The 25,683-nt window shown below is 39.9% G+C and overlaps 1 protein-coding gene across 8 annotated transcripts in view; it reads right to left on the bottom strand.

Annotated features, from left to right (window-relative positions):
* Positions 1 to 25,683, bottom strand: part of OTUD7A (OTU deubiquitinase 7A) — a 151,904-nt gene that overhangs the window by 40,821 nt on the left and 85,400 nt on the right. For all 8 annotated transcript variants that reach the window (XM_063345785.1, XM_063345784.1, XM_063345783.1 and 5 more), the window contains 3 exons: positions 22,618 to 22,772; positions 6,570 to 6,752; positions 3,288 to 3,506 (listed from right to left, as the gene is read on the bottom strand). In XM_063345785.1, coding sequence (XP_063201855.1) covers positions 3,288 to 3,506; positions 6,570 to 6,752; positions 22,618 to 22,768 — 553 coding nt within the window. In that variant the 5' untranslated portion in view covers positions 22,769 to 22,772. The remainder of the gene's footprint in view (positions 1 to 3,287; positions 3,507 to 6,569; positions 6,753 to 22,617; positions 22,773 to 25,683) is intronic.

The raw sequence follows: 25,683 nt of genomic DNA, 5'->3' as shown, positions 1-25,683 counted from the left end.
ACCCTGCATATACTGTGTGAAAAATCTGTTAAAAATTCTGGGATAAGAAAATGTTTCTACAACCTGAAAAGGCACCAATTTTTCTTTAACAAAACTTAATTTTTAAAAGTCTGAAATCAAACACTTCCAGAATGTTGGTGGATTTGTTTTGGGGGATGTGAAACTCAGGCTTAACAACATATTACTGTTTATTTTGCCTGTAGCTGTATGAAATGCTTCATAGAAAACAAAGACCTGAGCACAGAAAGAAAAGTGTAGGAAAGCAATATTCTTGAAGGTTCATACAGTTTACTTTTTTTTTTTGTATTGAAATACATTTCAGCACTGCAATGGAAACTTTTTTCTTTTCATTAAAAACACAATGTTAGACCAACCATTCTTCTCCCTACATATATATATATATATATATATGTATATGAGTTTTTTGAACTCATCGATACTGCAGAAGCAGCTTTCATGTTCTCTCTCTTTGTAGCAGCCTACACATAACAACACGCGAGGGAACACGTGTATATAATGAAAACCAACTTGTTGCAGCAAAATATTTAAAATTAGAGTATTCCTTTCACATAGACCTCATTTAATGTTACACTACCTGAGCCATCCCCCACTGAAGAGCCACACTGATTGCCGCAGGAGCAGGGAGATCAGGCTGCACATGACTTACAAGCCGACCTCATTCCGATTTAGGCCATAACGAACAGCTGAGTTAATAACCACAAAATGCTGTTATCAATGTGGTGAATTCTATCCTCCAAGAGAAATATTCAGACAGCAAGGACACAGAGAGTAGAGGACAGATCGCAGCGGCAGCGAGTGAGTGAGTCACACTGCCGTTGTCCGTGCCTTTCCTGCCTACCCTCACACAGCACTGCGAGCAAATCGGACAGTGCTGAGTCCCTGTACGGGTGGGATGTAACCCCAACATCCTTTCACATATAGATATAACGGCAGCAACTGCCTCAGTGTATAAAAAGAGAATATAAGTACACCTTACAGGCTGTTATAGACATCCAGCTCATACGGCCCTTCAGACAACACCTGCAACAGTCTTAACAGTGATTTTGCTCTCCCGATCTATGCTTTGAGAGTAGTAAGCTACTCTGTGCTCCTAACAAAGTTCCTCCTCCTTTGCCTAACCAGCTGCTTTTTTTTTTTTTTCATTCCTTTCTCTTGAAATTCATACCCTTAAACGGCAGCACACACCTCCCTCTCTCCTGAAATGATATCCCCAGCCTCAGGGACAGACGCTACCGTCCTTTGTGGGGTAGGTTTTATTTTGAACTAGATTTCTGGCCCTTTGCAGGGAACGTGCCTTAGCTGTTAATTTTTTTCATGTCATTGACCAAACCATAGTCAAACTGGGCCCTCTGTTGGTAGGAGACAATAAAATGCCTAATGCTAAGGGACTTCCCTATTGATTCACTCTTCATTTCAGACAACAATAAATAAAACAGGCAGGAAATAAAAGGAAACTGAGTATCTTTGTGTCTTAAATAGAGACAAAAAGGTCAGTTTACACAAAGCCTTACAAGGTTTTCTTAAACATTCACTGTTTAAGGTGAACTGAAGAACTGTTTCCCAGGAAGTCCCAGTTTATCTAAATGAAATGCTCACAGAAGTAAACTAAGTCTACAGAGGCTACAAGAACACCTGCCATCACAACCACAAGCACTTCAAATGCTCAAAACGCCCTCCTTTCCAGCAGGCAAGGGGCTCTGGGGAGGAAGGGACTTCTCCAGTGTGAGTCAAGTTATTGCCCTAATTAAAGGAACACGAAGAAAAGACTAAATGATTTATTTTAATTTTCAGAGAGATTTGAGAGAGGAATGCTGAGGCAGAAAATCCAGTAGTTTTTGCAGCCCTGTTTCAAGCTCAAAGCCAGCCAGCTCTGTATGAATTAGATTTCAGCTCTAAATTCACATATCCCCTGATTTTAAGGCTGGAAAACCACTGTGATCCTCTATTTTGTACTCTTCCATTAACTGGCTCTAAAGGTTGCAATTCCACTGCAGTAGGCAGGTCAACAGTGATACTACAGCAGGGATTTTCTGATAGCCCTACGCAGTTCAGGTGTTTGGCAGAGCTGTCAGAGGAAGAGAAGAGGAAGGGCCATCCTCTTTTTTCCCCCCCATCCTTCTTGTGTTACGTGGTACTAGATATATTTTCCTGATGGGTGACTGACAGTTTTCATAATTCATAGTTGCCTGGTAGCGTTTTCATGTTATTTTATACTGCTGTTTTTTTCCAGAAGGTGGCCTTCTGAATACTGTTTGGGTTTGGGGGCAGGGGTTTTTTGGCTGGTTTGTTGTTTTTTTTCCTCTTCTTCAGTATTTACTGTTTGATGCTATTGTCTAAGTATGTCTTGATTTCCAAATACCAAAGCCAAGAAATGCGCGTATGAAAATACTCAATTGTAACACCAGATTAGCAGATGTCCTGCCCAAATACTATGCTGCAGTTCTTTGAGCAATAACAAGCAGTTTGAACACAGACGGTACGACTACACACCAAGTTTTGAGGCTGAACTCTCAGGTGAATACATAGCGTTACACAAGCCAGTAGAGCAATCAACAGAAAAAAGCAACTGGCTATTTGATATTCCACAGGCAGGCATGAAATCTGATTTTATAACTCCTTTATACCATCAGAGTTGGGCATTTCACTATATAGATGTGTTTGTTTCATAGTTCATTAATACACTATTTCATAAGGCACAGATACAGTTCTCCATATCTTTCAGAACTGACTTAAAACTTCAAACTACTAATAAATCTTAATTGAAACTAATTTTTAATTTCTTTACTTTTTTCCCCATGGCAATAAAGAAGCATTACTTTAAAATTATTTAGTTTCTTATTAAAAAATAATAATCAATACATAAAATACATATTTAAAAACTATTTTCTCAAGCTGCAACTGAACTTGAAGATGTTTCCTTTGTTAGTCATTGCAATGTAATTTCCTCATGAGAACTGGAAGTACCAATTCCCTCTGACTATCCACACTCACGTCCTTCTCTATTGCCTGACCTCCCCATCAGTCCTCCTTTCCTCCCTTCAATGTCTTTGTTTTATTAAGTAAATTTGACAGTTTTCTCTATAACGTTTTAAAACAAATAAGAGGATTGGGGTATGTGTCATTTTGCAAAGAGCGCAGTATTTGCTTTTACTCTCTGGCATTTATCTCCCATGCAGGATGCGCAAGCTCCAGAAATGAAGCGTGATGAGAGATGCCAACCCAAATGTCAGATTGCCCAGCTGCTGACATCCAAAGTACTGACCCACCTGCTTGCTCCAAAGCAACCATTGTTGCCTGCTCAATTAAGTCACGTTCAATGAAGCTTCGGAAATCTTCGCTGTACACGCTGAGGTCTGGTAGCTGGAATGTGTAAATGGGCATCTCCAAAGGGAACTGCTCATTGCTGCACTCGTTTGCTACATGTGATCGAGCAAGGGAGACTATGGCAGAGCTGGCGTGAGAAATACCTCTGGAAAGACGCTTTTCTGCGGAGAAACCAAAGACATATTGCAGCCTATAACACTACATAAAAGGCGAATCAACACCATGTCTGGCGAATGCCCCTTCATCTCACTTAGGAATTTATGCCACTTCTTGTTTGTTATCTTTCTTGGGTTATTTCCCTGCCATAAAAGATTGCGTACTTCTTACTATGGATCCCTACTGCAAGTCATAGGAACTTCACTTCACTTCTAGCAAAATAGACAACCAGTACAAGTAACAAGATACGAAAGAAAAGTATTTCTATAAAAAATTTTTTAATGTATCCTAAGTTTCCAAATATGCACTGGAAGAAACATTTATTGGCAGAGAGATAATAATCAATTAACATTTTGAACTCTTAATTTAAATCGATTATTGTGAATCAAAAAATCCAGCATTCTACAATCACTTCATATTGAACACGTCATACTGTTTTAATCTCAGAACAATCTACCTGAAAGCAATTTTAACGTCATTATGCTGAATTTAAGAGGAACTCAGTTTTTATGCACATACGTTTTCTAAAATCCTGACAGAAGAAACAACACATAGTTCGAAAACAATGATGTAAGTGAACAAGCCTGGTACAAAAGAATGCATCGTTTTATCAAAACAACTATGAGCTAATATAATTTATTGAATGTCTCTGTGGACAAATGTTGTATAAGGAACAGTAAAGGGTCATTAAAGCATTAGAACGTTAAGGAAGGGATAAAATATTACTATCATATCATTTCACTTCACTGTTTGGCCTCATTTCTGGTATCAGCAAATGGGTAAGAGAGACTCTTCAAGTGCTTAAACCATGAATCGTTCAGTCAAAACTGACAGAGGTGCTTTCCCCCTGTTTAGTTTCTGCCCTGTACTGTTCATATTGTTAAAAACTGAGTTGAGTTTTTTGCAGCTGCTTAAAATTTATGCTCGTCAAATGTTATTAGTCCTCCCTCAAAAGTTTAACATTCAGCATAAAGTTTCTTTCTGCACCCGCGCAGTGGCCCTCCTCAGAGCCGCGGTACCACTGCTGCTCTGGGCTTCAGACAGATGGACTGACCTCGCGTATTCGACCGAGCTGCGCTCTCTCTAGCCAGCCTTCCCAACGGGGATTATCTTAAATTAATACTAGAAAGCCTCCTGGGCATTTTGCTGAGTTTTATTAGTGAGCTGACATTAGGTTTATGGAATGTCTTAACTTTTTTTAATAGGCAGAAAGCTTCCTGGTGGGATTTACATAATGTTAATTAGATAATATTTTCATTGATTTTCCTTGGAAAGGGATACCTTATTGTACTGGAAGCCTTTGTAAAAAACTATTTGGTGCAACTTCACCTCTGTAGCTCTATAAATACTACCATAAAGTAGTCTTTATTGATCAACTCTCAAACGTGTACAATGCTATATCAAAATAAAACAAGTTCCTGTACCTTCAGAAATAAACAAAGCAGCTCACTTAAATACAGCGTAGATGATAGCGTTTTTAAAACACCTCAAACTGACTAATGGCTACTAAAAAACTAATTTTCCTGGAGTCCGTGAACTTTTGTTTCTCTAATGGATCAACATCTTTCAGTTTTAAGAGCTAAACTGCACTCCCTAAAAAATCCTTAACGGGAGGGGTGGGGGGTGTGTGGGAGTGGGAGAACGCTTGATTACATCGGCATTTCTTTCTTCTCCCTGTACATCTCAGCTAAATCACTTTAAACAGGGGAACTGAAGTATAGGACAGTATCTCCATTTGATATCCTCTTGCCTCCACTCCATCACCCCTTCCCACCACAGCCCTCCCCGTCCTGTTGGCAGCATCCTCTGCTCTGAGTATGTGGTCCATGACGAGATCCTCCTTTCCCCTCTCTGCTCCTCCCTCAACATCCTCCTCTCTCCAGTCTCACTGTTTGGTCAGAGATGGCTCTTGGATCATGAAGAAATCAATCATGCATTGAATTGATAGCAAAGTTACCGTCAGTCCAGGCATTTAAAGCCAGACTTACTCCCCACTGCCTACTACACCCTCTAAAATATCAAATGGACATCCAGTGTAAACTGGGTGGTTTAATAACATGGAATTTTAGTGTGAGCTATATCCTAATGACGATGAAGGGACACAGTTTCATCAACTACAGTGTGCTACTCTTCCTCCCTTTATTTGTAGTCAGTGCTTTAAAGAAGTCATAACAAGCGCTACAGTTCCTTTTCTACTGATGGAAGTTACCAATTTTCAAAAAGCGTTACTGACACTCAGAAGCACCGATGCCATTTCCTGCTTAATAGGAGGGAAGCGCCAGCAGGAGAAGGGAAGACCTTCTGTTCCTTCTAATGATTGCACAGAAAGCCATCACCACGCTAGTGCTATTACCTCTCCACCTGACAAGCTGTCAGACGTGTAGATTTATTTTGGTGCACGCTACAGTTCCTTGATAAATACATATTATATATATAAAAAGGATTCCAACAGTCAGAGAGAGACGTGAAATAAAACATACGATCTGCAAATAAAAAAAAGTCAATTCTAATGCTTATCATCCTGTACTGGAAGCCAACTGCTAAAGGTAGCTGACTCATTTTTCTTCAGGTTTCAATTTCTATTTGACAGGGGACAGGAGGTTGTCCTTTCTTCTGTGGAACCAGAAGAGAACAATATTTTAAAGCTGAAAGTTATTAATAGATTCCATACTCCCTAATCACATACTGTGAGTAAGAATGCAAAGACTGAAATATGGATTTTCTTTAATCTTTTTTTGGTCTCAATAAGGATAGAAAGCTACATACAATAGTGGTCTGTGACACCCTCTAATTAATTGCTTTTAGATGTACCACAGGACTGCTTGGGGGCAACATATTTTTGTACTTTAATCACACATTGAAAAAATAATTTGCAGAACTGAGGCAAAGCTCACAGCTACCGAAACACGTGCCAGGTAGAGTCCAGCAGCAGCTGTGAACCCCACCACAATGGTACAGTTCACAGGCTGACGGCAAATGACCTCCCACTCCCTGCAGACAAGCACAACCTGCAAGACGACAAGCTAGAAAGCTGCTTGACCACGGAAACCCTGGCGAAGAGCTCTTACCTTGAGCAATGTCATCCTGCCTTTGCAGGCAGGGCCGCTCAGCCTTTGTCACCTGGGGAGGCTGCTCTGGCTCCTGCTGCTTGTAGTATTTGCCCTCGTTGAAGACCTGTGGCAGGTTGGCGGTGTGTACCTGCCGGAGCTGCTCATAGTCACTCAAAGCTGCTGTCAAGTCCCAATTTTTGCCTGCCAAAGAGCAAAAAGATATTCCACTCACATCTGGATGTGACCAGATTGATAACCTGGAAAACATCTTCATATGCACTTAAAATATAAACTTAAATAGAGAAATCACTCTTAAAGCATCAGCAAGGAAACAGAGGTTCTTTGGGTGAAACATTTACAACCAGTCCTCCCTCAACAAAAATGCAGAGTTGACAAACACCAGGAAAGTACCCAGCAAGATAGACAAGATAGCAAGCTAGTACACAGCAAGATAGACACTACAAGGACAAAGAGAGAAATGTTTTTATTTCCTTTTTTTTTTAAATTTATATTTTAGTTTTCTTTATATCATAATCGGCGAAGACTTTAGGAAAGCTCTTGTCACTCTCAGAAAATAATAATGAAAAATCTTGAAATGTTTCTATGTTATTTTCAAAACAAACCTGCTACGTTAAAATACATAGATGTCCCAGCATTCTCCAAGTACTTGTTTTTAATCTGAAAATTACAAATATGTAATAGCAAGAAAAAGACCTCACTAATTACATGAGACTTTCACAGCGTTCCATGAGCACTTTTTCTGGGAATTCAAAAGTAACCTGATTCTGACTAATACATGATTTATTACACCATAAAAGGTTGTCACTTCATGTACTCTGAGAAGCTACATTACTTGAGAAGCAGTTAAATATAGCTTATTTGCTTACACAAAGCAGAATGAGCTAAAAATAGTACAAAGCAGTTTTAAACAGATAAAAGAAAGTCTTTTATTGTTACAGTCATTTCTGTGAAGAACAAAAACTTAACTGAAGCAGGGGAGAAACAGCACAAACAGCTGTTACCTACAGGGTTGAGCTCAACAATCTCAGGTTTTGAGGTACAAGTCCAGCTGCAAGTCCAGCATTACGTGACTCCCAGCAGCAACCTGGGTTTATTCAGTACAGATCCACATTAATGGAACACAGACAGCATTTCTCTAGTGTCAGGGCATTCCTTACAGGTCACTCACTCCAGATATATTCACGTTTAAGTTGAAACCAGGTAGCGGAAACCAGGACACTTAGATAGAAATACTGTATTTTCAAATCGCTCCATCCCCCTGGAGTTGTTTCCCATCTCCTGGACAAAAGCATCAATCAGCACCAAAGCCTTAAACTTCAGAGACCCAACACAGGAAATGATTACTAGACTTGCTTCCCCCAAATTTCCTGGAGCCTCCAAGCATAGGAACGCAAGAAAAAAATTCAACCAAATTAGAGAATATATTAAGCACCTTCCCATCTCTGTGAAATAGTGGTTTTGAATATTAGCACCCTAACTGACCAGCACAAGTGTTTGCAGCTACTCTCTGTGCCAGAAACATGTAAACTTGCCCCATTGCCAAGGCCTCCTCTCGTTTTGGTTTATATTTTCACAAGTAAATATAATGACAGACCTTTTGTTTTTCCCATTGCCTATAAAAAAGAAAGGAGAATTCATCAGTTTGGTAGGATTAAAGAAAAAAAATCATACAGAAACTGGGGGCAGCAAAGAGAATTAGGAGAAAGGAAGAGAGGAAAAAAAACCTGAAACATTTATAAAAGACACCGTGTGAAGAAATAAAAATAAGTACAAAAACTTAATGAATGCATTGTAAAATTAAAAAAAAAGTAAATATCCAATAAAAAGTGTGATGTGATTTGGACCACAGAAACAGCCTGCAGAAGCAATGGACAAGCTGGAACAAATCAGAAAGGTTATTAAATTCAGAGATGTCCAGAGCAGGCAGATGATCTGAACAAGGATTTCCAGCAGTGTGACACAGCAGGTGAGAAAGTTTCAGCTGGAAATTACTGAAGAAAGTAGTGGGGCTTATGACTGTGGAGATGAATAGAGCTAACTCTGCCTAGCTCTCCTCTTTTAAACTTTGCATGCCAAAAGCTTCTGAATTTCTAAACCTGTATCTCATTACATTCCAAACTAAGTTTTGAAAGAAGGAAAAAACCTGAGGTATGCTGGGTCAGAAACAACAAAAATAAATTCATGTAACACTGAAATCAAACATATCTCCTCCAGTGCCTCAGAGGGCAGGTCCCTCCTTCCAGTCTTGCCACTTGTCCAACAAGTTTCAGCAGCCTCCTGCTTTGGAGCAGATGGCACACAGTCCCCCTGGCTCCCTGGGAAAAGACTCACTCTTCCTATTACCTAAGTTCAGTTTGCATGTCTGTTCCCTGTTCGTCTCCGAAATCTCCTAGACCCTGCTCCTCACACAAGTCCCTACTCTATCACAGCCCTTTTATTTTCTTTAATTGTCATCTCCTGCACAGGCCCTCAACAGAAAGGAACAATCTTTCCTATCCCACAGCGGTTACACCTGACACAGGCACTGACATGCCCTCCATCGCAAGGCTGAAGGAGAAACAACAGGTAATTCATTTATTTTGCATAGCTTCATAAACTCAATTAAGTCAAGTAAAACCTTTCGTTGTAATCTGAAGGATAAAAACAAAACAAGACTATTTTTCAGATTGCCTGCTGTTTTATTTTCTGTTACTTATCTGATGTTCCCTACTGTTCACTTAGTGCTAACTTCTTTGTTTCTATGACATACTATTGTATTTAAAAAAGTATTTCACAGGCATGACAACGTTATTTCAGTACACACACTCACATCAGATGACAAGTCACTGGTAGCACCATATTGGAGCAACTGAATTGCTCCAGAGCAGCACTGACACAGTGGGTTTGCATGAAAGGCTTTGAGTTTCCAATAGTCAGGGAACATGAGTCAGCAAAAAGCTGGAACAGCACAAAGCTGGATAGAAAACACACAGTGAATCATGATCAGGATGCTGGAATCAAATTAATTCACTAAGTCAACAAAAAGAATACTCTTACTGAACAATTACTTCCATAACAGCTGCATGTGCTGTGTGAGTCAGCAGGTGTAAAATGTAACAGGACTGAAAGGTCTCTGCTTTGAAACCGAGTGTTTCTAGTGTGCAGGAAAAACAACAAAACACACAAAAAAAGTGCAGCTGAGCAAGCAATGGAAGATGTGCTCTGACAGAAGGCTGGTGCTGATGCTTTAGTGTCAGAGACAGCAGGCACATACATGAAAGGGAAAGCCAAAAATAAACTCAGTTACACTGTGAAGTTTCTGTTCTAAATAATAGTTGCTTGAATAACAACAGGAGGCATTGTCAGACTGAAGAAAAAACAATAACTTAGACAAAACTATATCTAATTTAAGCAGCCTCTTACCCATTCTTGCCTTACCACCTTAAACTGGGTTAGTAAAGAGTTAATAAAAGATGCTAAAGAACAGCAAGAGTAGGTCTCACCTTGGAAGCATTCCAGATGATTCAGTTTTTTCCTGATGTTGTGAATTCAGCTGGGATAGAGTTAACTTTCTTATTAGCAGCTGGTACAGTGCTGTGGTTTGGGATGGGAATAGTGTGATAGCGCACTGGCGGGTTTGGTTGTTGCTGGGCAATCAAGACCTTTTCTGCAACATCCCCCCCCGCCCAGCCTCACCACCAGCAGGGGCTGGGGGGGGGGGGCACAGAGAGTTGGGAGGGGACTGAGCCGGCACAGCTGACCCGAACTGACCAAAGGGATGTTCCAGACCATATGGCATCATGCTCGGTATATAAAGGCCTTGGTCCTGGATCCAAAAAGCCTAGCTTTCCTTAGGGCGCCTCAACCAGGGACAACACAAAAGCATCAACAGTAGAAGAAAGGGGCAAGGGATGAGAGCCGAGAGTCTAGTGCCAGGTGGTACTTTCTATGGTAAGGTCACTGGACTCCAAATCCCAGGCTAGAAAGAAGCTGAAAAGGAGGCAGCGATCAAGAGCATTCTCCATGCAAGAGTACTACTGCAGGATCCACAGAGAGCACGTTCTCACTCTGGCACACCGCTCGTCGGGCATCACAGCTTTAGCGAATGCTGGGGAAAACTGTTTGCTATTAAATCGAGTTTTTGAGGGAAGGAAAGGTTGAGGTGACCTCATTAGGACTGACCACAATGCGATCAGAGAAGACACTTCATTCCTTCACCTTTCCCAGCCCTTCCACCCTGCCTTCTTGTCCTCTCAACCTCTGGACACCCTCCTCTCCTTAGAAAACATTTGATAAAAGAAACCAAAGACCAAGGCCTAAATTTTTATATTTACCCTTGACTACTACTGTTGTCCTCTTGAGGCACACTAGCAAGAAAACCAGCCCTGGGAATTAGATGGACAAACTACTGAGCCAAAAGGTTAGTCAGAAATTTAGACTGAAAGACTGTGATTTTCCTCAAGACTCTGCAGCAAGGAAATTGAGTGTATGCCAATGAAGAGGTCAAATAAACCAGAGTAAATTTCACAGGACACAAAATACCGCTGTAGCTGGTTTTTTTTGGCATATCAGGTTCTGCCCCAAGCTGCATGAAGGCTGCACCATCCACCACATTGGATCCATGCACTCTGTGCATATACATGGTACAGCACTACAAATGTAGAACATTTACGTAATTTACTTTTCCCTGAGCAAAACCAGAAATGTTGTACTATCAGACAGCCAAGAGTTTTGTTTGCCCAGGTATTATTTTAAAATATCACCACTTTGTTGAGTTTTATAAACTAATAAATAAATATTCATAAAATAATATATCGCACAGTTTGAAAATACCCAAACCAATACAGCTATATAGTGTTGTCTATTAGAAGCTCTCTTGGAAAAGTTTCAGAGAGACCTCCTGACAAAATCCTGAAATCTGTAAGCAGAAGAGCACTAGAAACTTTGGACTTTGGCTTTAAACCATTTGCTTCAAGACCATCACATATTGTATATTTTTAGATGAGAAATACACTCTGCCTTCATAAAGGCAGTACGGTTTGCACCACTCAGGGTTCACAGCAGTTTTCACAGTGCTTAGACAGCAGCATTCACCCTTGTTTTTCTGGAGAAGAAGGGTCCATCTTTTTTTTAACCGAGTCTCCCTCTAGTCAGGTCTTCAACTTGATTTTGCTGTGAGGAGAAAGTGACTTCTTCGTGCCCTGCAGCACATGAGTAATCCTTGCTTGCTCCATGTTAAGCACGTGCTTTGTCAGATCACAACTCGCACTCTCTAATAACAAAAATGAAGCCCCCATGAAGCAGCCTACGCTCGTTGTACCGATACTAGATTTTACGTATTTCAGGCAGATAACATTCAGGCAGCAAGGCGCGAGCGACATGCTATTATTCGGTCTTTGAGTTTTTTGCATTTTTTTGTTTGTAACAGTTAATAAATCTATTGTCTTTCACTTCTTAAAACAGATATAATAAAACTAGAGGACATTTATCATTAATTAGTAGGAATAACAAGCATGCAAGTACAAAGCACTCCCCCCCGCCAAGCTTTCAAATATCCACCTACTCCAATATGTTAAAAAGAACATTTGAAAGGTCACCAGCGATACTTGATTTAAAGATAAACAAAATGCTAGAAGGGGTGCAATTTGAGATGAGGAACCAGGAAAGATCTAAATAGTAAGGACCAGAACGAAGGGCAACTTGCAGCAACAACATATACACAAGACTTCAGCAAAGAAAATGTTAAAAGGGGCAGAAAATGCTGCCTAAAGCTGAACAAGACCAAAGACATGTAACAAAAAGGATGCAGAAGGGTAAATGTTAGACATAATCAAACAAATTACGATGCAGCCTGTGTTTACGACAGTTCATGAACTGCTGGTGCACTTATCTAAGAAGCAGAAGAAATAAAAGCAGCCAGTAAGAATTAAGGTGAAACTTTCACAAAACAATAAAGGAAAAAAAGAAGCCAAAATGCTATGCAGCTCACAGAAGAAGCAACTTGGACAAGATTACAGAATGATGTGTTTCAGAAAATAAAAATGAGGTCTACAGAAGCACAAAAAGATGATGAAACTGAACAAGAAACTAAGCTGAAAGGAAGGGAGCATGTCATCTTTCAATGCCACAAATACGTGAAAGTAAAAAAAGGTATTTTGTTGAGATGGCAGTAAAACTACAACAGACACACCTTTTGGAATTCTTAACCATTCTTATTGGGTACAATATCTGCCTGTCTACTTTACATTTAATGCCATTTTTCTTGTAATGAAACACCATTTAGAAAACACCTTTTTCAAAAAGAGGGAGACTACCAAAGAACCAGTACCAGCAATGTCACTTTCCAGGTTTTCGCCACCATTTCTTAAATATTTTACTATCATTGTCTGCATTTTTTACTAGTGAATTGGAAAAAAATATTACTATCTCACTATTACTAAGGCTAATGCAAAGCATCCACAGGGAAAAAAACCCAAACTTCCTTATTAAAAAAAAAAAAAATTAAAAATTCAACAAAGCGTTCCCTGCCCACAGAACAGTAAAAGTCTTGCTGGCAGACAAAACTTTTGTTCTCAATACCATCCCAGTCATTAGAACGCCTTCAAACCTACTGCAGGGAACACGCCGCTGAGACTCCAGTACCCCATGCCAGCGTATGGAAAGGTGTTCTTGGCACAGCAGCTGTCCCACGAATACAGAGCATCAGCTGTTAGGCGGGAGGCACATCATCTCCCCTTTTAGCCCCTTTAGTGGAAACAGCATTTTACGTGAGACTATCCTGTGGATCAGTAATGAATCAATTAAACAGGCACACGAATTTGGAGAAATGATTAACAGCTTCTGTCTTTCAAGGCTATCGATTGTTAGCTTTCACCAACATAAAATGATCCTCATTTTGTGCCACTAGGACAGTGCACAATGATTATTACTATTATTTTTATATATATATATGTATATATGATTTTAAATCCCCCAAACTTGACAATCTGTTAATGTATGGAGTCTATTATCAACTTCTTTCCCATGTAAGGAAGTCTCTTCTTACAAACCTAATATGGATTGCTAATAAAGCAACCCACAAGTTCAGTTTAAATGCAGTCACTTCTTCCTATTTGGCATGAAGTAGATTAACAAATACTAACAGGCATAAGTTAAGAAGAGGAACTCAAGACCGGCTTTTATCTGCCTGAAAAACTTATATGCAAAACTAGGATAAAATTAGACCCCAGTTTTTAAAACAAGCTTTAATTTTCATCCATGTTCTCAAAGGAAAGTAACGTAGCAAGGACATTTTGTTAACATTCGCCTCAATTTCTGCTAGAATGCAGAGTCACTCAAAGCTGAACAGACAGCTGGAAATGACAATTTTGATCTCTGTGTAACAAGACATCGGTAGCAGCTCAGCTTCCTCTTCCCTTTGCCAAGCTTGCCACAAGAGAGCTAAAAAAGGAGCTGTCTGAGGGAGAGGAGAATAAGAGACTATTTTGGGGAGTCAGCTTTGTACGCTCGGTCACATGACAGTACTGTAAATTTCTCTCTCCCTCTCCATTAATTACATACTTTTCTTTGAATTCCGCTTATGTACACTATTCTTTGAGGAGACGTCTATCTACGGCATCTCTGCCGTTTTCCACGGGGTCCGTCTCCTTTACCGCATACATTTCATGACTGGAAAGCCAATCTCCTGATTTCCGAGTTACTGGTGAACTACATGTACCTCGATTGAGTGCTATATAAAGCTAGGAATAGGCAGCAATTACTTTCATATAATGGCAAAATACTACATCATTTATATAAATAAATTAAGCTGTTTATACAAGTAAAAGGGCGAGATTTCAGTTAAATACCTTTATTTTTGATGCAGTTTGGATTATTTTTAATGTTTTTTATTAATTTTTAAATTATTATAATATTTATTATTATTGCCAGTGAATTTCACAAATCCTGCAGTTCCTGATGGTTGTCTATACTGTTGGCATTTTAAAATATTTCATCCTATGCCTTCCCTCTATATTCAAGTGGTCATTGCCCGCACACCTGCTGCTTCCTGAAAACTAAGCTGTTTTCTGATTTATTACTAATCTCCAAGTTCGTCCACACCTACAGCTCTGGCACTGTAAAACACATACAGCGTAACTTGTTTTAAAGGCTAAACTATTGTCTTTACTAGTTTTCTTTTGGCCTTAGGCCACATTTTAAGTAGGTTATACTCAACACCTCAAGCATTACTGCTACTCTATGCATGGCAGACTGAAGGTGCCAGCCTAGACTATCCAGAGGGAAACGGACATGCCCTCTTCATTCCTGGACAGCGAGGAAGTTGGAGATCAAACACAGCTGAAGAGAAATCAATTCTCTTCCATGCAGACTGTCTAGATATGCTGAAGAATTTTCCCATATTTCATGTTTTCCTGTGACGCTAATCTAGTACACCCGCACAAAGCAGCGGTGCGCACGCCGACCGGCACGGGCTGCTTTTCAAACTATTTTGCTGAGATCGTTGTTTCTTTCACCTGGGTCACATTTATTGTGAAATTGCTTTGTCAATTTTAACCACTTGAGCATGGGCTTTTGTTTTAGCCTGGTTTTCAAAAAAATTAGGATTTTTTGTGTGTTTGCTTCTTTCTTCCCCTCTTAGCCTCAAAATTAAGTGAGGGCTGAAATCCAAATCTCTGGGTAATTAATGGAAATCTTGTAGCATCTAGATGGCCCTAACTTAGCACATTTTCATTCCATCAAACTAAAAGGAAGGCAAAAAGCAATACTAAACTTTCCACTCACCTCTCCCCACCTTCTGCTACGTTCACCTAGTTCTCATGTCTGAAACATCTCCGGTTTTTCTACCACAGGTCGGGGGCGGAAAAGGTTGGGGTTTGGTATATAATTTATAATGACAGTACTCACGTCACACTTCTTTCAGTTCTTCGGCACAGCAATTGATAGGTTAGTTTTAAAGTGAAAAATTAAATTATCTTTAAAAGTTTGTAAATGGGCTCATTTTAGACTCACCTCCTTTCAATGCGTTAAATTTGGAAATCTATGATCTCTTCACCTTTTTGAAAATTGAGGCACTGACATCAGCAAATAAGAGAATAATGACAAATGCTTCCGAGAACAATCAGACCTAATTTCAGGAAAAGCATTTACTGAACGCATAGCATAAAAGTGAAGTTACAAAAACCATACAAGTGGCATATGCAGCACTCAAGAGGTCAGGTCACAAAGAGCAAATGAAGTAACAGTTTCAAGTACTCCAGAAGAATTGTAGAGGTTCATGCTGTCTTTATTTCCACAAGGGGACTGATAAACAACTGTCCCAGCCAGTGATCTCGCAAGAATTTGCAATCACGGCCAAAACAATAGGCGCCTACCTCCCTTGGACTTAACTATGTGGATGCGATTCAGTTGTGGAATGGAAAACTACTGAGGTTTTTTTAAGCTTCTTTTGACATTTGATGATTTATAAGACACCAATTCAAAGAAATAAAAAAATTTAAAGAAAAACAGGAGTAAAGACCAGAGAAGGTTGAGAGATACAGGTGCCAACTTTTTCAGTAAAGGAGTAGTTTAAAAAATATATTGGAAATAGTATCTTCATCTATAATCACCTTATTAGGAAAAGTAAATAAACTTGAAAGAACATGTATTAGTGAACAGGAAAAAGATCAAAAGGGAATCTGAAAAGCTGGTTAGCAAAAGAAAAATAATCTTAAAATGGAGTTTCACAAAATGTAATACCTACTCTACATAGTGTCACATACAGAAGTATGCTTTCGGTTCTTGGAAGCACACAAGGTAAAAACCTGAGAAAGTGGTGAACAATATCTCAGAGATATGAAATGAAACAGATGAAAAGCTCAGGAAGTAATAATCCAAAAATGAAAGTGAAGCTGAAAAATAACATTTCTAAGAAACAAATGATTTAGCAAATGTGTACAATGCACTAACATATCATTGGCAGAGCTAATGATACATAATTGAAATTTATGAATATTTATTATGAAGAACATATCTATGAATGAGATTAAAGACTGAGTATATATTTTCAGCAATAAGAGCTAGAAAATTAATCACTGAAAAATAAAATGGAGGGGAAAGAAAATGAGTATCAAAAGCAGAGAGACCTGAAACAGTGGTACGGGTGACCTATACAAATCAAACAGTGTCAGAAGCAGATCTCCCAGGTAGCGAAGACTGAGTTGAACAAACTCCTTCTGATATGGGGTTTTGCTACAACCTTAAACATACAAGTGGATTCTAATAGAGTCTTCTGCTTTTCTGGAGTTCCTGTTTTCAAAAATCAGGCTCATCTAATGAAAACACAGAATGTTTCCATTTAATGGAAAAACTCTTTTACAATAACACGGGATGAACTGTGTCCTTCTATGCCCCAAACTGCATCCTTTTTTTAAAGCATCTGAGTGCCTTTCAACCACCTAGCTTCCTATAGCTAGTAAGTTCCTCATGAAAGACAGGATAATACCACCAACAACCATAAGTTTAAAAATAGGGGGTAATATATTTTGGAAGAATATGGAGAGGAAAAGAATTAGTAATAATCTTGTTGTGGTGCACAAGATTCAATGTGAGATTTGAATGCAATTTTAAAAAATGTTTTTAAACTTGGATACGGCTAGTTCAAAATGAAGCCTTTGTCTCAAGGAATTACGTGAAAGGCTGTTGGAGTAAGATTTACAGTGATGGGAACGCTCTTGTTTTCAGGCAGGCTGATTGAGTAAATCTGTTGTGGGTTTTTTTGTAACAAAGTTCTACAGTCCTCCTTCGTCCTGAAGGAAAGTGCACAGAGACAAGATCTCAGGAAAGTGCACAGAGACAAGATCTCAGGTCTGCAGCAGATGTTTTTGATACAAAGGGATCTGCTACAAGCATATCTGATTCCTGAAGCATAACGCTGTGTAATACCAGATCCAGTTTCCACGTCTCCTGAGTCAAATGCTACTCAGAGAGCCAAGCAACTGTCACAGTCGCTCTCTCCACGCTATAATTTGCTGACATATGTGGTGCTCATATATTCTCCCCATCCCATGATTTTATTTATTATCTGGTACAGTCAGCAAATAGCTTTTAGTGTCCTTTTATTTGTATAGGGACATATCATTATTTGGTTGACTCTTAATTATTAACATAAACCCATCAGGATTTATGATGTCTTGGAGAAGCCATGAGTTTGAGGACACTTATCTGTAGATGTGCAGGCTCTCAAAAGGTGCTCAAAATTACTGCTGGGCGTTTACTTTGAAGTCTCTGCAAGACTAAAGCCGAAGGTGTAAACAGCTATGAACCGAGTGCCCTCCCTGGAGTCCTAAGCAACAAGGATGAACATTGCAAAATCTTGTAATCATAACCAAGCTGAAAGAACTGTGCTTCCCATTTTAATAATTCAGCCATAACAGTAGCTAGGAAATTTGGCAGAGCTGGTAGAGAGCTGTTCTTTCAACTGAAAAGAATGATGGAAGCAGTCCGGGTGGTCCAGGACAGCATTCAGACGAGAAAGCAAGGAGTGCGGAGTAGAGGAAGAAAAAGCTCGTCAGTATAAAACATATGGAGAGGTACCAAGAAGAACAAGCAACCAAAACCAAGCATGAAGTGTTCTATGCACAAGACACTGCCAGCAACTAACAGAGCAGACAAAGAGTACTGCAGCTTCTGATAGAGGGCAGATTCTGATGTGGAGAGAGATCATCTGGAGAATTCAGCCCAGAAATAGCCCACTCAGCTATTGCTCAGGCATGCAGGCACACGACAAAATTTATACTAGTGCAGCGAAGGGTAGATGAAAGCCTCCAGAACTGAGAGAGAGAAGATGCTGTTTGGGTTAGCTGTACATAAGCCCCACAAAAGGATTTTTCTCATGATCTCGGCTACCTTGGGTTCTCACCCCAGAAGTGAGCACGCCGTTATTGGGATGCTCAAAAGCAAGGAAACAAAAAACTAAAAACCTGAGAGCAGAAAGGGGAGAGAAGAGTATTCACACTTTAAAGCTATAAAGTCATTCTGAGCTCTCAAACTGAGTTACTAAGCATCCATAGCACATCAGAGAGCGGAACAAACTTTGATTACTCATTTGACTGTGTATCTTTAATAGATGCATATCAGTAATAAGGTAAACAATCTTGTGCTATCAAAACCTCTGCTTGAAGACAATGCATAATCTGTCCTTGACAATATGCCAGTTATGGGACTCTACATGACAATAAATCTAATATTCTTTGCTATCTTAGTTATTATTTAACACAAATAGTGTACATTTACAGTATACATCCAGCCAGAAATAGCACCACTGTTACAATGAACAGTTGAGAAAAGGCCTTAGTTTTGAAATATTTATATACAGTTAAATGAAAAAAAAAATAGAATCACTGAATCAATCATAACACATAGCTCTATGATGTATCACATTGTAATCTCAGGTTTCAAAAGTTTTCTTTAACAGCAGAAATGGGCTGTTTATCTACCAAAAATCTACCAAATTATCAGAATAAACTGTAATGGAAGAAAGGTTCTTTACAATACTCAAGAAAAATCAAGAAAGCCTCAAGAAAACTCAAACAGTGAGGCAGATGCCTTACTATAGTGTAGGTATATGTGCTAAGCCCCTTCTGCCTGCACATCCCTTTCCTTCTACTTTCTCCAAGTCTGTACATGTAAATTCCCATAGCTGTATCACATAAATAGCAAATAGCGAGAAACCTACAACTGGCCTTTCAGACTCAATAAGTAGTGTTTGAAAAGCAGGAATGAAACACAAATTGTGTATTGGACAAACATAAACTAAGCAATTTCTAAAGCAATATTTTTCTACCAATGATTGGCTGATTAGACAGATATAAGGCTTTTCTAAATGTAGACATAACAATGTCATGGAAATAAAAGTAATTTCTTAGGCAGAACTAAGAAAAACAAACCCATTTTTAATTTTGAGGCAGCTTTAAAAGTCTGCACTCACATCCATTTTCATAAGTGCACAACAAAGTTCTCATACCATTGATATAATGCCTTTAAGATTTTAAGTGTGTGAAATCTGAATTCCTTAACAGTTAAGCAAGTGCAGAGAACTCTAAAACTGCTAACTTTGAAATGTCAAACTGAGCATGGACTTGACCACAAGCTCCCTGTGCAATACTACAGCAAACTTGGCCAAAGATACAAACAGCAGCATATGCGATGTAATTGCAAAGAGGCAATCTTTGCACTAGAAAGATATATACCAAAATAGCCAAACCATTTCTGTATACATTCTTTTGAATGACAGAGAAGATATAGAGACAGGAAGTGAGACTGGGAGCTCAGCATGTTTAGCTTACCAAAATTAGATGGAAAAGCAATTGGTTTAATAGTATTATTTAGGATGCTCATGGCTGACAAAAAGAACCAGAGACAAATAAATTAGAACCAATATGTGAGTGTGTGTGTGTGTGTACATATATACACACACACACATTTTTAAATCTCTTCCTATCTTCATATCAAATCAAGAATGGACACCTTCTGGGAGACACCCGTCAAGCACAACAGGTGGAATGTTTTAGTGAGACCAGTAGCTGTGCTCAATACAAAATTCAACAGAAAGAAACTGCAGGGATTTTACCAGCAGGACAGGCAGAGTATAGAAACATCAACAGAGCCAATATTTAGGATGGCTTTTGGCAATTTAGAAAATCTATATGCAATCCATATGTAATGTATAGAATTTTTTGCTGTTTTTACAACAGTCAGTGTGTATTTAACTTGCCTATATGTTGCTGGGGGGAACACCACGTATTGTGCACACTACTGTCATGATGCATCCACAGTACAATCAAAGCAAAACAATTAATATATTAAAATAATTGTATAAGCAAGCATCATCCTTGGTATCCTTGATTGTCTACAGGATAGTGAAATTAAAGAAATTTCCCCCAAAAGATGAACAAAGGAAACAGTATTAGAAATGTGTCTGAAAAAGATGTGTACACTCCATAGAAGCATGTTCAGTCTGAGTAAGTTATAACAACAGAAACTGTGAGCAGATCAGAAAGAGAGAAGGACAATGGGACCCTAGAAGAACTGACCAAAACTTGTGATTACATGGAAATGAGAGTCTGTACAAGCAAGATTTTTTTCCTCAAAGTTCTCCATGACAGTCATTTTGGAGCCACAAACTACAACCAAATCTTGACATTTCTCAAAAATACTTGTGCACACCTGTTTTCAAATTTTCAATTGAAAATATTATACATACATCATCACTGCAAGACCAGGTGCCATACATTTGCTATAGCCTTGTGCACCACAGTGTGGGGGGCTGCTCTTCTGAATATTGCTTATCTGTAAGAAGTTACTCCCCGGGTTTCGGTGCTGCTCACAGAGCCCAGAGCATCTACACACTGTGGCAACCACGAAAGACAGTCATAATGGTGTAAGGGTGGCATCCCTTCTAGGGTTTTTTTTAAACAAATGAGAAACCACTGGATCAATTAGTGTCCCCCAGCACCAGATATGGACAGCACTAGAAACCGTTAGACCAAACGCACCCACAAGTGCTGAAATGTTCCTGTGAGCACATCTTGTCCAGAGTAGCAACAGTTCATTTTACTTTGAAAAATTCCCGTGCGGGAGGAAATAATTTGGGCTAAATGCATATGTCTATTAGCCTGTTCAAAATAATTAAATTGTTTATTGCTTATTTCGTTGTTAATATGTATGGTTTGAATTTATTATCTACAGAAATGAGAAGTATAACACAAAAGAATACTATTCTATATTTATTTGGAAGCATTATCCTTTATAGCAAGGGAAACATACGGCAAGGAAAACAAGATAAGTAACTCTTCTGAATCACCTATGATATGTAAGAACACTTTTTCAAATTTTGGCAGTGCTCTATCACCACAATAAGTGACAATCTGTCCTGATATTGCTGAGAAAAACCTTCTCGTATTCTTTTTCAAAAAGACCAACAAACCAAGACAGATTCTAGGCTAGAATGACAGGTTGTGCACATCAGTCAGACAAAACAGAAGTCTCAAATATAGCAAGCCAATGATGACATTCATAGGCAGGTATTCTAAAGTTTTATTACGTGTAACACAGATGACTTGGGAAATGCTGCAAAATTGTGTGCATCTCTGTGTTAATAATATATCATTCCTTATTACTGAAAAAAACGGATAAGAAAAGAACTTACAGCAAAATTTAAAACTTCCAGCATAAATACAATAAAGTGACATTGCTCTTGCAAAAGGGAGATATATACCCTGATGTATACTTTTAAGTCTGCTGTGGCTGTTCAGTAGTTACTTCGATTAAAACGCACGATTTCTTAAAGAATATTAAGATTAAAAAAAACTTTCAGGGAAAAAGTCCAGTGTGCATGTATCAAGCCCACAGAACCACCTGCAATTTACATAGATCTCACCTACTCATTTCTAACTTCCCATCTTCACGGTTGTTGCCAGCCCGCATCAGAAGACGTGAACAAACCCAACTTTTACAAAATGCCTTTGAATATCAAAGGTGTCTTTCCACTTTTAAGCTTATAAACTTAAAACAACTACAACAAAATAAGCAAAAAGACCCGGTTATTTTTCTGATACTGCTTCTTAGATGTTTTTCAGCCCAGCCATTTGACTCCCATACCATGAAGTTCAGGTATGCAAATTAGTCGCTGGGCCCCAAAAATATCTCTAGTTTCTCTATCGCTTTTAGTGACTGACATTTCAGATTAAACTTAGCTGCTTTGCACAGTGAGCCGAAACACTTACAACTACTTTCAGGCAGCTGAAAATGACAAAATTCAGCTAAAGCCCCCTCCACTCTCCCCCTGGCATATATACTTTTAAGGCATGACTGTTAATAACCTAAAATACAGCAATCTACTTTTTAAGGCTTTTGCTGACAACGCCTACCTTAAGTACAATCTGTGGTCAGCTTATTACAAGAGTTGACTTACTAGTCAAAATACTAAGAAACGTCTGTTTCCAAAGACCTGAATTCTCTTTTTATGACTGGGTCTTGCTTTAAGCAAGCAGTGAACACAGGAAATATTGGTATCTTGAAAGCTTACCTTCCAGTAAGTCTCTTGCCAGACCCGGTTCTGCCCCCGTGGACCGAACAAAGTCTGACAGGACTGCATCCATATCAAGAGTCATGAGATCATTCAGAGATGCTGCCAGACATGCAGCAGCAGCAGGACTCGCAGCTTGGCTAGAAGGCATCCATCTGCCAAGGAGAAAAAGAAACAGGATTTTAGAATATACTCCAAAGTGATGTAAACCACATTTTTCCTCTCTTCCCCAAACAAGGCTATTAAAAATGCTAAAACATCCAAGTTACATATTAAAATAAACAGCATTTGTCATCCAACTCTGCCTTAGCCTAGAAGCTGTTGATCACTCACACTGGAAGGTTTTCTCTTTCTTAACATTTCATCTTTTTATTGATTTTTCTTATGTGCATCTTGTAAATAATTCTGCAACTTGAAGACTCCGATCCAGCCAAACACAGGCACTGCTCATTCAAAGCGTAATCATATCAGTGTCACTGCCCATACACTGAAGTTCAGCAAGTATTTAAATGTTTGACTAGCCAGGAGCTCTTTTGTCTTGCTTACTAATAGTAACATACATACAACAGAGCTTAGCATTTGGTTCTTATATTTGCCTTGTCAATACCACTTCTGTAATTTATAGTTTCTTCACTGTACTGGGTCTGGCTGGGATGAAGTTAATTTTCTATGATTCTTCATTCATTTTTCTAGAATTGTGGCTAAACCAGTGTTGCTAACGCATCAATATTTTAGTTGTTGCTAAGCAGCACTTCCACAGCATCAAGGCTTTCTTTCTCTGTTTGTCCCCGCAGCGAGCAGGCTGGGGAGGGCAGGAGGCTGGGGGGGACAGAGCCAGGACAGCTGACCCAGCAGACCGAAGGGATCTTCCACACTGTCCAACATCATGCTCAACAGTAACACTGGAATAGCATCTTTCCAAAGTAGCTGTCGCTCAGAGACAGGCTGAGCATCAGTCTAGTTGTGAGAGGTGGTGAGTGATTGTCTTCGTGTCACTTGCTTTTTTCGCCCTTTTTCCTTCACTTTAGTGAAACTGTCTTTGTCTTGATCCACGAGGGTTTTTTCTTGCCTTTGCTGTTCCGATTCTTTCTCCCATCCCACTGAGGGGTGAGGACAGTGAGTGAGCAGATGGTAGGTGCTTCGTTGCTGGCTGGGGTCAGCAAACTCCAGGGCTTTGTACATCCAGCTCCAGGGTTTGTTAATGGCCACTTTCAGCCTTTGCTGTTTGCTGTCTTGTTTATCACTTGTTTCTTCTTTGCCTGTGGGAGCTGTGAAAAATGCACTAGCCTTGAGCCTAATCTGGTGTCTGGCCCATGGATTGCTGCTATCCCAATACTCTGGGAATCATCTCATGGAGTCAATTAACAACTTCACCTTTCTCCTCTTGTCCTCCAGTAGAGAAATTAAGAATGGTAGCTCCTCCTCCAGGGTAGATGTTTCCTGCCTTGTTGCAATGGCCCTTCAGTTTCTCAAACTTCCCTGCGTAATCAGAATGCTCCCACTATGTGGAAAGATAACAGCTGTCAACCAGGAAAGCAGACTATCACATGGTTGCTCTGCCACTGGGATACTGAGGCCCATAGTCAGAAATTAGAGGGTAAGGAAGCTGGGATCCTTAACAAGAGACCAGGAAATCAGCAAAAGGACTGGAAAAGGGGCAACAATACACAGCCTCCAGAGGCAGTTCCTGTTGAGTGTGAAGGCAAGGTATCCCCTCAAGGAAGATGTGCAAGCTACTCAGGCGAGTGAGACCACCATTGAGGAAGGTATCCTGTATCTGAGTGAATTATTGGTGGTGGGGGTGATTTACAGCAACCTGGACAACAACCAGTCCTCCAAAGATCTGGCCAAAATCCAGTGCATGTGGTCCATGTGGCGGAAGTTTGTATGGAACAGACCAATACTACATGAAGCACCCTGGTGATAACAGGTCAAGGTACCAACTATAGATAGACTGGCCTGTCAGCTCCTGCAGTTTGAAGAGAATCTCTCTTCCTCCCCAGATCCTTGGGACTGTGTCTACCTTGTGCTGTCTACCTTGTCCTGCCTCTCAGAGGATCCTTTGTTGTGGAGTGTGTGCTGAAGAACAGCAGGCGTTGATTGCTACCATGAAGGTGCATGGTCAACAGTATCACATCAGCTGAGAACTCCTGGTTCTCACACATGAGCTAATTAATTGACGAGAGAGACAAGAAGTGATCAGCAAGACTCACTCACCCTGTAATCGTCCCATGGCCAGCACAAAAGTCTGATGGTGAGTAGAGGCTAACAGTGGACTACCACAGTCTGAACACTCATGCCATCATTATGTGCTGGTGTACCGGCCATGCTAGAACTCCGATATGAACTGGAGTCAAAGGCAGTCATCAAATGTCACGCTACAAATGATGCTACCTGTGTGTTTTGATTCCTTTGGCAGCAGACTTCAAGCCACAGCTCCCTTTCACATGGAGGGGTGTCCAGTACACCTGGAATTGACTGCCCCAGGTATGGAAACACAACACTACCATTTCAACTCTGTGCTGGTGAGACATCACCTGCAGTAGTTCAGCTTTGGAGTCCTCAGCGCAAGAAGGATATGGACCTGTTGGAGCGGGTCCAGAGGAGGTCAGAGCACCTCTGCTATGAGGGCAGGCTGAGAGAGTTGGGGTTGTTCAGCCTGGAGAAGAGAAGGCTCCGGGGAGACCTTATAGCAGCCTTCCAGTATCTGAAGGGGGCCTACAAGAAAGCTGGGGAGGGACTTTTTACAAGGGCACGTAGTGATAGGACAAACAGTAATAGCTTCAAACTGGAAGAGGGTAGATTTAGATCAGATATCAGGAAGAAATTTTTCACTATGAGGGTGGTGAGGCACTGGAACAGGATGCACGGGGAAGCTGTGGCTGCCCCATTCCTGGAGGTGTTCAAGGCCAGGTTGGATGGGACTTTGAGGTTAAAGCAAGGTCAAAGGATCTGCACAAGAGATCCAGTTTGGGGGAATAGAATGGTAAGATGGACATCATATCCCAGTGGATGTGATCAGTAATAGAACAGCCATATTCCCACCAGTTAACAAATGAGAAAGAC

Source organism: Chroicocephalus ridibundus, chromosome 9 (genome assembly GCF_963924245.1).
Source record: "Chroicocephalus ridibundus chromosome 9, bChrRid1.1, whole genome shotgun sequence".
Classification (NCBI taxonomy): Eukaryota; Metazoa; Chordata; class Aves; order Charadriiformes; family Laridae; genus Chroicocephalus; species Chroicocephalus ridibundus.
Note: the sequence above shows the minus strand (reverse complement) of the source record. Positions and strands in the feature narration are given on the sequence as shown.